This window comes from Zophobas morio, unplaced genomic scaffold (genome assembly GCF_036711695.1).
Source record: "Zophobas morio isolate AGI-343-1 ecotype UQ-CSIRO unplaced genomic scaffold, CSIRO_AGI_Zmor_V1 ptg000024l, whole genome shotgun sequence".
NCBI lineage: Eukaryota > Metazoa > Arthropoda > Insecta > Coleoptera > Tenebrionidae > Zophobas > Zophobas morio.
The window spans coordinates 757,600-771,263 of NW_026972129.1; the positions used below are offsets into that span (position 1 = coordinate 757,600).

The 13,664-nt window shown below is 35.3% G+C and overlaps 1 protein-coding gene across 12 annotated transcripts in view; it reads right to left on the reverse strand.

Annotated features, from left to right (window-relative positions):
* The window catches only part of Dscam2 (Down syndrome cell adhesion molecule 2), a 956,598-nt gene that overhangs the window by 579,250 nt on the left and 363,684 nt on the right, over positions 1-13,664 (reverse strand). For all 12 annotated transcript variants that reach the window (XR_010281598.1, XM_064064644.1, XM_064064647.1 and 9 more), the window contains one exon: positions 5,219-5,371. Coding sequence is in view for 11 of the 12 variants with exons in the window: in XM_064064644.1 (XP_063920714.1) it covers positions 5,219-5,371 (153 nt within the window). In the remaining variant the exon portion in view is untranslated. The remainder of the gene's footprint in view (positions 1-5,218; positions 5,372-13,664) is intronic.

Sequence of the window (13,664 nt, forward strand, 5' to 3'; positions counted from 1 at the left end):
TGTTGGTAAGATGAATATCAAAAGTCAAGCAGCTATCAAAAGTAACTCCTAGATCTTTGATCGATGTTTTTCGTTCTAACGGTGTACCTTCTATTGAATAAGAAAAATCAACGATATTAAGTTTTCGACAATATGAAATGTAGCAACATTTACTAATATTAATAATAAGTCTATTTTGATTGCACCATTCCACGATTTTCATAAGTTCACGTTGTAAAAGCTCAGCATCATAAAGACTTGAGATTTTAGAATAAATTTTCAGATCATCAGCATAAGCTAAAATACTGCAATTTAAAGATTCCAGAAGGTCATTGATAAATAGACTGAAGAGGAGAGGCCCAAGGTTAGAGCCTTGTGGGACTCCAGACTTTGACAAAAAAACGAAAAGAGCTAAAACCATTGTAAAATACATAGTTGTTACGGTTTATTAAGTAAGACTCCATCAGTTTGAGAAGGGCATAGTTAAATCCAAAGTTATTAAGTTTGCCTAATAGAATGTCGTGAGGAAGAACATCAAAAGCTCGGGAAAAGTCAGTATATATTACGTCTATTTGTTCTCGTTTGCCAAGTGCAACACTTAGATCTTGAACAAGCACTGCAAGGTTTGTAGATGTAGATCTGCCAGTTCTGAATCCATGCTGTCCTAAACTGATATGCGAACGAGTATTATTGTAAATGCAACTATATAATGCCTGTTCAAAAACTTTTGCAAAATTGCTTAGAATGGAAATAGGACGATAGTTCGCTAGTAAAGATGGATCACCCTTTTTAAAAATAGGACTGATTCTTGCAATTTTCCAAAGGTCCGGGAATGTACTTGTTTTAAGTGCCTTGTTAATTATGATGGACAAAGGTTGGGCAAGTGCATATCTACAGTCACGTATCAAAAAACTAGGGACTAAGTCATCACCACATGTTTGTTTGTTGGATAAATTTGACATGATCAGAATTAAATCCTCTATGCTGACGGAAGACATTGAGAAAGAATTTGAAGAAATAGAAGTAGACTCTATGTGCGTAGAGTTGTTAACAGTAAATACATTGGCAAAGGTAGTAGCAAATGCATCCACAATATCCTGAGGTTCCGAAAATATATTTCCATTATTGTCTCTTAACTGACCCGGTATTCTAGAAGTGCCATTTTTCAAATGTAGAAAGCTCCATAAAGATGAAGGATCAGATTTGATATTGCTCTGGACATGATTTAGATACAGTTGGTAGGCATTATCCATTTGTTTTTTAACAATAGCTCTTAATTGTTTGAATTCGATATAGAATTTAGAATCCTTAAATTTAATCCATTTACGCCTGTAACAGTCTTTTGTTTTTATATTCTGCTTAATCTCAGAAGTAATCCAAGGTGGAAATTTCGAAGAGCTAGAAGTTATACGTGGAACAGATGTATCAAATAACTTATAAAGACAAGAATAAAAACTCTCAAGAGCAATATTTACATTTTCCTGACTTTCTAAAAAAGACCAATCCGCGTTGTTGATGTCATGATATAATTTTAAAAAGTTGGCCTTGCGAAAGTTATAGCGAAGTTTCTTTGCTAACGGAAACTTAGAAGTGATACTAGGTATAGCAAAATTAAAGTTTAGATGGAGAGCGGGGTGATGCTTATCTTCAGATATTAAAGGTGGTGTGCAGTGGGAAACTAGGGCTGTAGTATTTGGATTGGAAAAAATTAGGTCCAGCAATCTGTTATTAATATTAAGGATCGAATTAAATTGTGATAGTTGAACAACGCTGCAGAATTGCTTGAGAATTAAACTTTTATGGCAGTTACTATGGCTATTACTTGAAAAACTAGGAACGTTAAAATCTCCAACGATTATCAAATGTTCATGCATTACCATGACTTCTAAGGCATTAAAAAATAACTCAAAATCATGAACAGAAATATCGGGTGGAACATATAAAACAACAAATAAGAAAATCATATTTTCGTAAGAGCATTTACAAATGATTACGTCAATGAGCGGTACCAAATCAGTAAGATGTTTGGTATTTATTACCGTATATTTAAATTTATTTGAGAATGCAACTAATACTCCACCTCCTCTAGAGGGACGAACCAATGAAAATTTTCTATCACAACGAATGACACTATAATAAGAAGGAAATATTTCAGAAGTGAGAATGGAATCATGTAACCAAGTTTCACTAATTGCGATAATGTCAAAAGACAGATCGCAACAACTGACGTAAAAAGAATGAGATTTGGAAGCAAGTCCCCGAACATTTTGGTAATACAGACTTAGTGTTGAATACCTGCTGGACTGATCTAGTTTTCCGACAAGTTTGCAATAGTAGTAGGTATGCCATTACGATATTGAATTTTCAGATTTTTTTCACCCTGAGCCAAACGATTGTCAAGTGCTGCCCTTACCGATTTATATGCATTAATTTGCATGGGAGTACGATCCATTGAGATGTTAATGTGGGACCATTTATCCATAGATTTTAAAGTTTTAAAGTTTTTGATCATACTTGAAACATCTTCAGGACTGGACAACGTAACTTTAATAGGACGCGCTCTGTTGACATTTGTTGCATCAAATTTACCAAGACGAACCGGTGGAACAGTTGGCAAGTTAAGTTTTGATTCAGATATAAAATCATTGACAAGAGAACAATCAGCAACATTTTGTTCTTGTTTTGAGATACCGTTAGATTCTTTAACGTTGAAGATAATTATGTTGCATTCACGTTTTTTGCGTTCGGTTATTTCGTTGATAACTTTTTCAGTTTCAATAAACGATGAATCACTGGATGCAATGGTGGTAGTAGCTTTGATAGTATTTTTTAATTGCTGAATTTCGTCCTGTAACATATTTATCATGGAAATTAATTTAGGAATTTGGTGTACACCTTGCTCACATTCTAAACATATGTATTTTAGGCGTCGCGAGGAAGTGGACCTCAAGGCTAAGCATTTTAGATCCTGCTGAGAAAGTTCAGAACAGGCTGTATGGACTGGTTTAGTACATCCATCACATGAGGTGACAAAGTTTATATGAAAAAAAACATTTGTATGGCGATGTTTAGTTGAAATGTTGTTAACATTTGTTACTTGAAAATTGGTAATCATGTAAAATTGTTTGTCTTGACTGACTGATTTTAATTCTTTTTTGAAATTCATCCCCAACGGAATATAATTTGGGTGGAAATGTGAGAAACAGGACAATTAATCCAAAAGTGGTTAAAAATCAAAGTTTAAAATAGTTAAATATGTTTTTCGCATATTAGACGTGGTAGGATTATTTGAAAAATCAGTCCTAAGCGTTTGAAATTTAAGAAGTTGTATGGAAATAGGGAGGGCGCGACGTCACCGAGTAAGCGACTGCGACGCGAACGGGGTCTGCGGTCGGACGCATGAGACCAAACGGCGTTGACGGTTTGTGTTTTATGTCACGAATTATCAGAATATTTCTCACTTAAGTATTCTAATTTTGTGTTCCCGTGTATGAAAGGATGTAGCTGTAGCAAAAAATATCCTCGAATTCTCCTGAAAGAAACCCAAACAGGCAAAGACAGCTACCCTCAATACCGGCGAAGAGGTTCCGCGGATGGTGGATTCACGGTTGAATTCCATGTTGTAACCCTAGATAACAGATGGGTGGTACCGTACAATCCACTTTTATCTTGAACGTTTGCTGCTCACATCAACATAGAGTATTGTACGAATAACTCTGTAAAATCTATTAAATGTATACGCAAATATGTTCATAAAGGATCCAACCAGGATTATTTGGTCTTGAAAATGACAATGATGAGGTGAAATTATATGAAAGTGGTCGATATATTAGCAGCTTTGAAACTGTCTGGAGAATCCTGACCCTTTCCTATACATGAACAATTTCCAGCGGTTTTTCATTTCACAGTGCACTTGAAAAATCGCCTGCTGTCTATTTTAAATGTTACTGAAAAATGTACGCACCAATGAGAATTATTATTAATCCTAACGACTTTAATAATGTAACTGAAAAGGTAAATAATTAACAGAAAACTAATTTTCTAGCATTTTTTGAGCTTTGCAAAACGAATAATTTTGCAAAAATCCTTTTTTATGTTGAAGTCCCTTCATACTATGTGTGGAAAAGTACCAAATTTGAGAGACAAAAACGTGGAAAAAATGTTGATGGTTGGCCGGGAGTCAAAAGAGATCAAACTTTGGGCAAAGTGTACACCGTTCACCCTAATAACGCCGAATGTTTCTACCTTGGTCTTCTTCTTCGAGAAATGAGAGGGCCAAAATCATTCTTGGATTTAAAAACTATTGATGGTGTCGCTGATCCCACATACCAGTCATCATGCAAAGCTTTGGATTTGTCAAGTTCAGTCAGAGCGTCAAGAACTCTCTTGACACTCTGACTGAACTTGACAAATCCAAAGCTTCATTTATAATATGAACACTCGTTCATATTATAAATGAAGCGTACAATAAGTGTGTGATTTCCTTTAAAGACACGGTGCTGTCTTTAGGAAGACAATGTTTAGAGTATTATGGTTCGCCTCATCGTGTCGTAAAACGTGAAGAAGTCATACAAAACAGAGACTATCTCAGAGTGATTCGCTATGACATACTTTTATAGGCACAACGAAAGTTTATTAAATACAGAACAATATCAAATTTACAACCAAGTTTTAGATAGGTCAGGTAAATGTCTGTTTTTACATGGCTGCCTACAATATTAGCGACAAAACTATCCAAATATTTTAACTTTTTTAAAGAAATATCCTTTAATTTACTCCAAACTTTCAGTCCTTATTTCACCCACTTAGGGGTAATTGATGCTTACATTACGAAAGGAACCTTATTCTGTCCAAATTTCGTGTTTCTAGCTCCAGTAGTTATGTTGATGAATCAGTCAGCCGAAGGACAAATACTTTTATATATTGTTATTAATGAAGACTTGCACAAACTTAAAAAGTAATAAAATTGAAATCAAAAAATAAATCAGCGGATCAAAAATAATGTATCCTAATTGCGAAAACCACGCAAGCGGAGCTGCGGGTAACAGCTAGTATATTCATAAAATCAATTTCTATAATTTTCCCATAAATTTGATTCTTCACAAGCGAGGGAAGTTCCATCTAAATACCGTTAAATCAACAATATTGTTAATAAAAACATGTTTTTTACTAACAATGTTATTCATCTTTTATATATCAATTTTTTGCGTATTAATTATATTTTTAAGCAAGCATTTACCTTTCCAGTTATCATCCAAAACAGACTCGTATGTTAATTTGTATCCTTGCAGAAGTCCGTTGCAGTCTTCAAGAGGGGGTGGCTGCCAACTGATTTGTAGAGATTGAGATGTTAAAGATGCACATCTTACATCTTCAGGAGCCGTCGTAGGCACTGTAATAAATGAAAATAAAAGAACAAATCATTGGCTTATTAAAAACAAATAAATTTGAAATATTCTGCCAAACCTAACATGGGCCTTTGCAAATTGAAGGGGTCATGTTAATACGTTTTCTACTTATCATAAGCAAATATTGTTAGAAATACTGACAAAAATCCACATGCGCTTTTATGTTACAAATAGAATAATTTAAACTAATAACACCTAATATCAAAAGTCATTGGCAGAAGGCCTACGGCATCACCGTTATTATAGTTTAAGAGCTAGCGATAGATTTACTTTATATACTTCAGTACTCGTGCAAATCAGTAGATGAAATATTGTACACCTTCTATTGAATAAGCGATGCCCACTCTGACAATTAGCCAATAACACGTGACGTCACGCTGTGGCGGGAACTCAGCGTTTGACAAGCGCCGTGAAACTCCATAAGTGGCAATGTTAACATTTTCGCATTTCATTTAAAAGTGTAGGTATTTATCTAGACAATAAACACATGAATAGCTTCTTTCATATCTTTTCTGTGTATCAGGGTGCTTTTTTTGGCGATTTGAGTTTAAAAATACATAATAAAAATAAAAATACAGAACGCTGTTTTGGTCTGAATTCCTCGTCACCCAAAATACATCCGTGTGTTTTAAGCGGTAAATCGGAAATTAATATTTTCGTTTGAGGTTAATGTGACGGGTTTAAGTGAAGGTGTGTGATTTGTTTTTAAAGTATGGATAATTTAAGTGATTATGCGACGTCTTTCTTTCAAAGAGAAAAACAGATATGTACAAAAGTTAAACAATTTAAACGGCGGAGATCCTTTTACAATGAGTGCAAGTGATTTTAATTTGTGTTTAGACCATGTCCCTACCATAACAATGAATACCATTCTAAACTTTTTTATTTTTGGAATAAGTAAAATAACCCACAATGAAATTCGTGCATTCAAAAGTCTAGAGGCATTTATTCAGTTTTCTCTTTTTTAAACAACTGTGTCTTTCAAAATTACAAGTATTATGAGTGGATTTATTTTGATATCCTAAATTTTGTGATGGAACATAATCAGGATGGTCCACATCCGACAAATCTGCAGGTTTACCTAAAAGAGCACCAATGTAGTAATTTATTAGAAACTGTAAATCTAATAGGTAGTTACTGTACCTAAAATAAAATGATCCGAACAATACTTTACTTTGGCTTCGTTAAATCCACTCGTTTCAAGGCTTTTAACCAAAGCTTCCGCTTTTTTTTCCCATCCTGTATATATTTACCTTTATTGTTGCTAATTGCTGGGAAAGGAAAATAAAATTTGTCCGCATTTCTGGTGCTTCGATTCGCGCAACCCACAACAGCACAAAATTTAGGCATTTTCTCCTAAAATACAAAATATTATAATATTAAGATACTAGTGTATTTAAAAAACATTGATGTACATTAACAAAGAATTAATTTGCAAAACAAATGATATAAGATGCAGCGAAGTTAACCTGTACATCACATTGGAAAACATTATTTTTTAAGCCTATTCAAACGTTATGGTGCGTTTTACAGATATCTACACAGTGTAGAAACTGTAACAAACTTACCAAACCATAAAAACACAGTTGTCACACTCTCAAATTTAAATGAATTCCGAAAATATTAGCATTGACTCTTATGAGAAAACCGGCTAGTTGTCAAACGCTGCCATCTTGGTGACCTCGGATGACGTCAGTGTATTTGGCTAATTGATAGCAGGTGGAATAAGTAACCCCTAACCCCTCATTTCTAAAAGAGTTGGAAAAATGTTTAACATTTATATAAACTAACAAGTCTATTATTTAAAAATGAGTATTTGTTGTGAAGAAAAAATATTGCCAGAACATTTCCACGCCTTCAAATTGTTGACCTAATAACAAAAGTTGTACCTACGAGTATACGACAACAGCCATGAAATGCCCTCAGGTAAATGTTAAGTTAAATGGCAAAGTAATCAATTTCTTTGTGGATACTGGTTCATCTGTTAATCTGATAAGCTCAAGCACATTCAAAGAATTTCATCAACAGTCGCTACAACCAGATTCCTCATCGATCCTCCCGTACAACAGTTAGAAGTAGTTGGAAAATTCAAAGGTCTGTTCCATTATAACAACCACCAAACGCGAGCAGATGTATTTGTGATAAAAGTCAACAGTGAATCATTATTGAGCTATGATACAGCAAACTAATTGCATCTGATACAACTATCTATGATGATATATCAACTTAAGGACACGAATTTGATCAAAAACAAGCATCCTAATTTGTGTAGTGGCATAGGTTGTCTCAAGAACCAAACTGTCACGCTACACATTGATGAGTCAATTCCTCCAGTAGCAAATAAACACAGGAGAATTCCAATAAATCTTCGTGGAGCAGTTGAAGAAGAGATAACAAGACTGATGAAACAAAACATCATTGAAAAAACAACAGGATCAACTCCCTAGGTTTCACCAATAGTTGTAGTTCCCAAACATCACGATCCTAGCTCTATCAGAATTTGTGTAGACATGAGAGAGGCTAACAAAGCCATACTTAGAGAAAGGCATCCAACACTAACTATTGAAGAAATATTTGCCCAGTTAAATGGCGCAACAGACTTCTCAAAGATTGATTTGAAAGATGGCTACCACCAACTAACATTAGAAGAATCTTCACGGTACATAACAGTTTTCTCAACACATATTGGTTTGTATCAATATAAACGACTGAGTTTTGGGATAAATTCCGCTGCAGAGATTTTTCAAAACACAATAAGACAACTGTTAAACCAAATAGATGGTGTGTTAAACATCAGCGATGATATACTAATCTTTGGAACAACTCAACAAGACCATGATAAGACTCTCAAGCAAGTAATAGAACGTTTGGATAACCATAATTTGACAATCAACACAATGAAATGCATTTTTAACACGAACAAAATAGATTTCTTTGGATATGTATTCTCGAGCAAAGGCATTTACCCTGATCCAGACAAAGTCAAGTCTGTCTCTAACCTAGAACCGCCCAGAAACGTGCATGAACTAAGAAGCTTCCTAGGAACGTTGAATTATGTTGGAAAGTTCCTGCCCCACTTAGCAACAAGTACTGCAATATTACGTGAGCTGATTACAAAAGATGCTCAATGGGACTGGACTGAAAAGCATCACAACGCTTTTAATGATCTTAAAAAACAACTAGAATCAGCACAAAACCTCGCCTACTTTGACCAACAGAAAAAAGACGCACCTCTATGTAGACGCTGGTCTCATAGGACTTGGAGTGATCCTCTCCCAAGAAGTTAACAACAAAACAGAAGTTATTTCGTACGCTAGCAGAACATTAACTTTGACTGAACAGAAATACAGTCAAATAGAGAAAGAAACATTAGCAGCAACATGGGCCATACATCACTTCAGAATATACCTGTTAGGAGGTCACTTTGTGTTACACACAGACCACAAACCCTTGGTCTCAATCCTACAGAACCCTCGATCAGCTCCAAACGCATGCATTGAACGACTTTGTTTTAAACTTCAGCCTTATAAATTTACAGTTCAATACCAAACAGGCATAACAAATTCGTCTGATTATTTATCTCGTCATCCAACACACAGCCCACCAGAAGCATATGATAAAAGTGAAGAGTACGTAGCTTTTGTAACCACTCATTCAATACCAAACACAATTTCACTTGAAGAAATCGAAAATGCAATGAAAGATCATTTTCAGTTGCAGCTACTGAAAAAGGCCTTGTTAGAAGATGATTCCTTGTTTTGGAAGAAACGAGAACTGCAAACATTCAAGCAAATGAAACAAGAGCTCACTGTATATGGTAATATTATTCTCAAAGGCAGTCAAATCATAATTCCCAGCAAACTGCAGAAAAACATTATCAGATTGGCACATAAAGGTCATCAAGGTCTCGTTAAAACCAAACAACTGGTAAGAACTAGAGATGAGCGATATTTCACTACCGGTGATTATTTCACCGTGATCTGTTTGTCACTGTTGGTAACCGTGACTGGTATCGGCAAGTAACGGCGACCGTGATTTTCCTTTTTAAAATTGATTCCGGTAATACGAAACAGTGAATGGTGAATTTTGCTTTTATTTTCTTTTCATACAGTTTGCTATAAAATCTGAGGCGACATCTAGTTATTTCGAGGTGGTTTTTCTTTAATTAATTATGCATTTTATGCATAATGTTTTTATGTGCCAATGAATTTACATTTACTATATGATTTGTTGTTATTTATTTGTTCCCAACAATTACTATTTATTCATTCATCGATATATCGGAATTTTCTGCTGTTCACATGGCACACCGTTTCACCGTTCTTCCGCGAAAGAATATTGAAACTGTTCCTTAGATCACCGTTCCTGCGATCACCGTTCCTCCGCGAGAGAATATTGAAACCGTTCCTGTGATCACCGTCCAAGTCACGGTGACAAGAAAGAACCGTGAAAAGTCGCGGTTCACGCCGGCGCCGTGATCCTAGTATTAAATCGCTACTTTCGTCGCTCGCCGTTCCTTGATCACCATGACAAAATCACCGTTTAAAATCACCGTGATTCAAAAGGAACGGTCGTCGTGATCACCGTGATCGCAAAATCACGGTATCGCTCATCTCTAGTAAGAACTAAGGTATGGTTTCCCAACATCAACAAAATGGTAGAAGAAGTAGTGAAGTCATGCACACCGTGTCAAGCAGTAACACCCTACAACCAGCGAAATCCGATTCAAACATACCCGACATCCACCTACCCGCTTGAATGTCTAGATGTAGATTACGCCGGACCATTTCCAGATGGAAAATACTATTTCACAATGGTGGATGATTTTTCAAAGTTCCCATTCGTCAAAAAAGTACCATCAACCAATTTCAAACAGCTGAAGCCCGTACTTGACGAAACATTTGCACTCTTTGGCCTACCAAAAGAACTTAAATCCGATAATGGATCATCCTTGAATCGATACGAGTTGAAAGAATACCTTTCAAGCCCCAACATCAAGCATCATTTGATAACACCACGTTGGCCAGAAGCAAATGGCAGAACTGAGAGATTCGTGAAAACGTTCAAGAAAGCCCTCTTGTGCGCAACGATCAACAGCAACAATCCAGACGCAGAAATTCAAGAATTTTTAATCAATTACCGAAGCACCCCTCATTCAACAACAAACTGCCCACCATATCAAATTATGTTCAACAGAAAAATCAACAACTTTTTACCCACTCTCAAAAATAAGACGTTTCATGAATACAATCCCCAAACGGACATCGACAACAGAAGAAAACAAAACGAACGCGCCAATCGTAAAAGAAGGACATTTGAACATCGCTTACAACTTGGACAAAAAGTTCTTTGCAAACAACAAAAGAAGAATTCGCTGATTCCACTCTTTGATCCAGATCCATACACGATCACTAGAATCACCGGTTCTCAAATTGAAGCTCGACGAGGAGAAAAGCTGATTGTCAGAAATTCATCATTGTTCAAGCCACACCACTCAGCACAGAGTCCAAGGCCAGAGTATCACCCCTCAACAAGTTTGGCACCCAGTCGATCTTCCCAATCTGAACAAACGCGAGCGCCGTTCCCCACAACACCTCCAAGGTCGACAGCTCCAGCCACGACACCCCTTAGACAAGACAACACGGAGGACAAAATAAACAGTCCCCCAAATCAACGAGTCGAGACGCCCACTGGACGACGTCCCCAGCGAGACAGAAAACCACCGTCGAAGGTCCGGGACTATCTTGTAGAAATGTAATGGCATGTGTGTTATATGAGTTATTGAGTTCAACTTTTATTTTGTATTTGGTATGTGTTCTTTAATTTTCAGTAAGGGAGGAAATATAATGTACTAGCTATAGAAATACAGAATGACAGATGACAGAAAATATAGGTTAGAAAAATGAGCTTGTGTAATTTGAGAAACTAACAATATTACCTACCCCAAACAAGACATCACACCATACATACTTAAAATACTGAGTCAAGTACTTGGCAAATCAAGTACTAGAGTCAAGTACAAGAATATACCAATTACCGACAACAAAACTCCAGCACAAATGGCTTATCTCAACAAAATGACAGTTGAATTGAAACGACGCGTTGAAGCTGGCGAAATCTGTCTGACAATCAAGTACATTCGAGGAATCCCACATACAGAGCTGTTCAAAGTACTCAACAAACGTACTTGAAGTACCAAGTACAAAGTACTTCTTTAAATAGTGTTCAAGTAAAATACCAAGTACTCCCTTTTACTAAAAGTACTTCAAGTCTCAAGTACTTTCCTCATGTACTTGAAGTATAATCCAAGTACATTACTTCAAGTACTTGCATATACTTGAAATATACTGAAAATACTTCAAGTACTTGAATATACTTGAAATACTGCAGATTAACATAACTTTTTTATTTCCTAAATAAGCTTAATGCATTTTTAAGTTGACATTGAAAAATAAATTATTAATTTATAACAAAAACATCGGCGCTATATGGTATTTTCTTGCTTTTTTTTAATACTTTGAATTTTGGTTCACCAACAAAACGATCTAATTTTTTAATAAAGTTGTGTTAAAAATATATTAATTTTATGAACCGGTTCTGTGTTTAACTTTGCGGGTAGTTTACAGCACCCTTTATCATTGCGTATTATGAAAGTGCACAGGGCCGGATTTGTGAAATGGAAATTTTTCAGAAAAAAAATTTAAGAGCAGTGCGATACATATACATGCTCGTGACATAATAGTATATTAAAGAACGAGTTTCATTAGGCAAATATTGAGGCACGAATCCAAGTTTATAGAACGAGCGGCGAAGCCGCGAGTTATATAAAGGATGAGTGCCTCAATGGCCTTATGAACGAGTTATTTATACTATTTTTTCTACCGCACACGTTTTTTCCCAAAATTTAATTGAAATTTGCATTTTTTTTAATCTGGGGACTTTTGTCGTGGTTGGTGATGGGTTGGTGTGACACTAACCACGAAATATTTGACGTTCGAATTTTCACAACAACAACTGTAATTCGAATCAATTCGAGTTTTTGTAATTTAAAATTGGTTAAAATGTATTGCGAAGAAGTTACGCGTCCGGAAACATGGTAAATTTTAAGTTTACATTTGCCACTGACATTCACTTAACATTTCTCGTCATGGCTACCAATCTTACCGATCTAAATTACACCAGATCTATTAAAGAACGCCTTTCCGCTATTAGCGAACTGCTGTGACGTCATTTGCGTGCGTTAATAGCCCTATTAGAAAACCAAAAAACGTGGGCGGTAGAAAAAAATGTTTTAGACACCATGTTGCATTTTCAAAAAAACGTATGGATTTTTTTTTTAAATAAAAAATAAAATGCCTAACACGAGAGTCCATTTTCAGCGAAAACTATAACTTTTGAAAAATATCAAGGTGATCAAAGTAATCAGTCGTTTTTTACTTTTGCGTTTACCAAAAATGCTGAGAATTTTCTTGGAATGAATACCCTATATTCCTGAATATATCTGTCTACCACTTACGTATTTACTATTCTAAAAACTATTAAATTAACCTAAATACTACACTCACTAAATAGTAAACACTATAGCCCCTAGAAAACACATAGTATCGTCACCGTGGAGCAAACCTGGCGGAAACTTAACAAAAACAAAAATTATAACCACCATTTGACAGACCGCGAAATTTAAAATGGTTTTATGTTGGTTTAAAGTTTGTTAGTTTATATACAAAATATGGAGTTTTAATTTGAATAAAATATAAAATATAATCAATAAAATCTTATTTAATAATTATTAGTTATATTAATTGACAATTAATTAACTTTAAATAAAAAGACCACGCCAAGACCAAAGGACAACAACGGTTTACGCGCTGTAAACTCTCTGCTGACACAATTTGGTTCCAAACCAGGGGAATTTTTTACGTTACCAACTGCATTTGCTCCACTCGTACAACAATGAATGACGGTACTATGTATTTCTACGGGCTATAGTAAACACTAATCACTACAATCACAGATTACGGATACCAGATGGTTCACTTGTGTGCGTAACTGTCCGCAAATATTCCGTGCGCATGACACTAAAATTGCTGCAGCACTTTTAAATCTCTTTGAAACTGGTTCGACAGATTAACACGCAAAATAATATTTACAATGAAGCAGATATAAGAATAAAAGTTTAGGTAATAATTCAGGGAATAAATAACATTACAAGGATTAATTTCTACGTTTTTTGGTTACGAAGGGATTTTTTAAAAGTTTTAAAATAATCAGAAAATT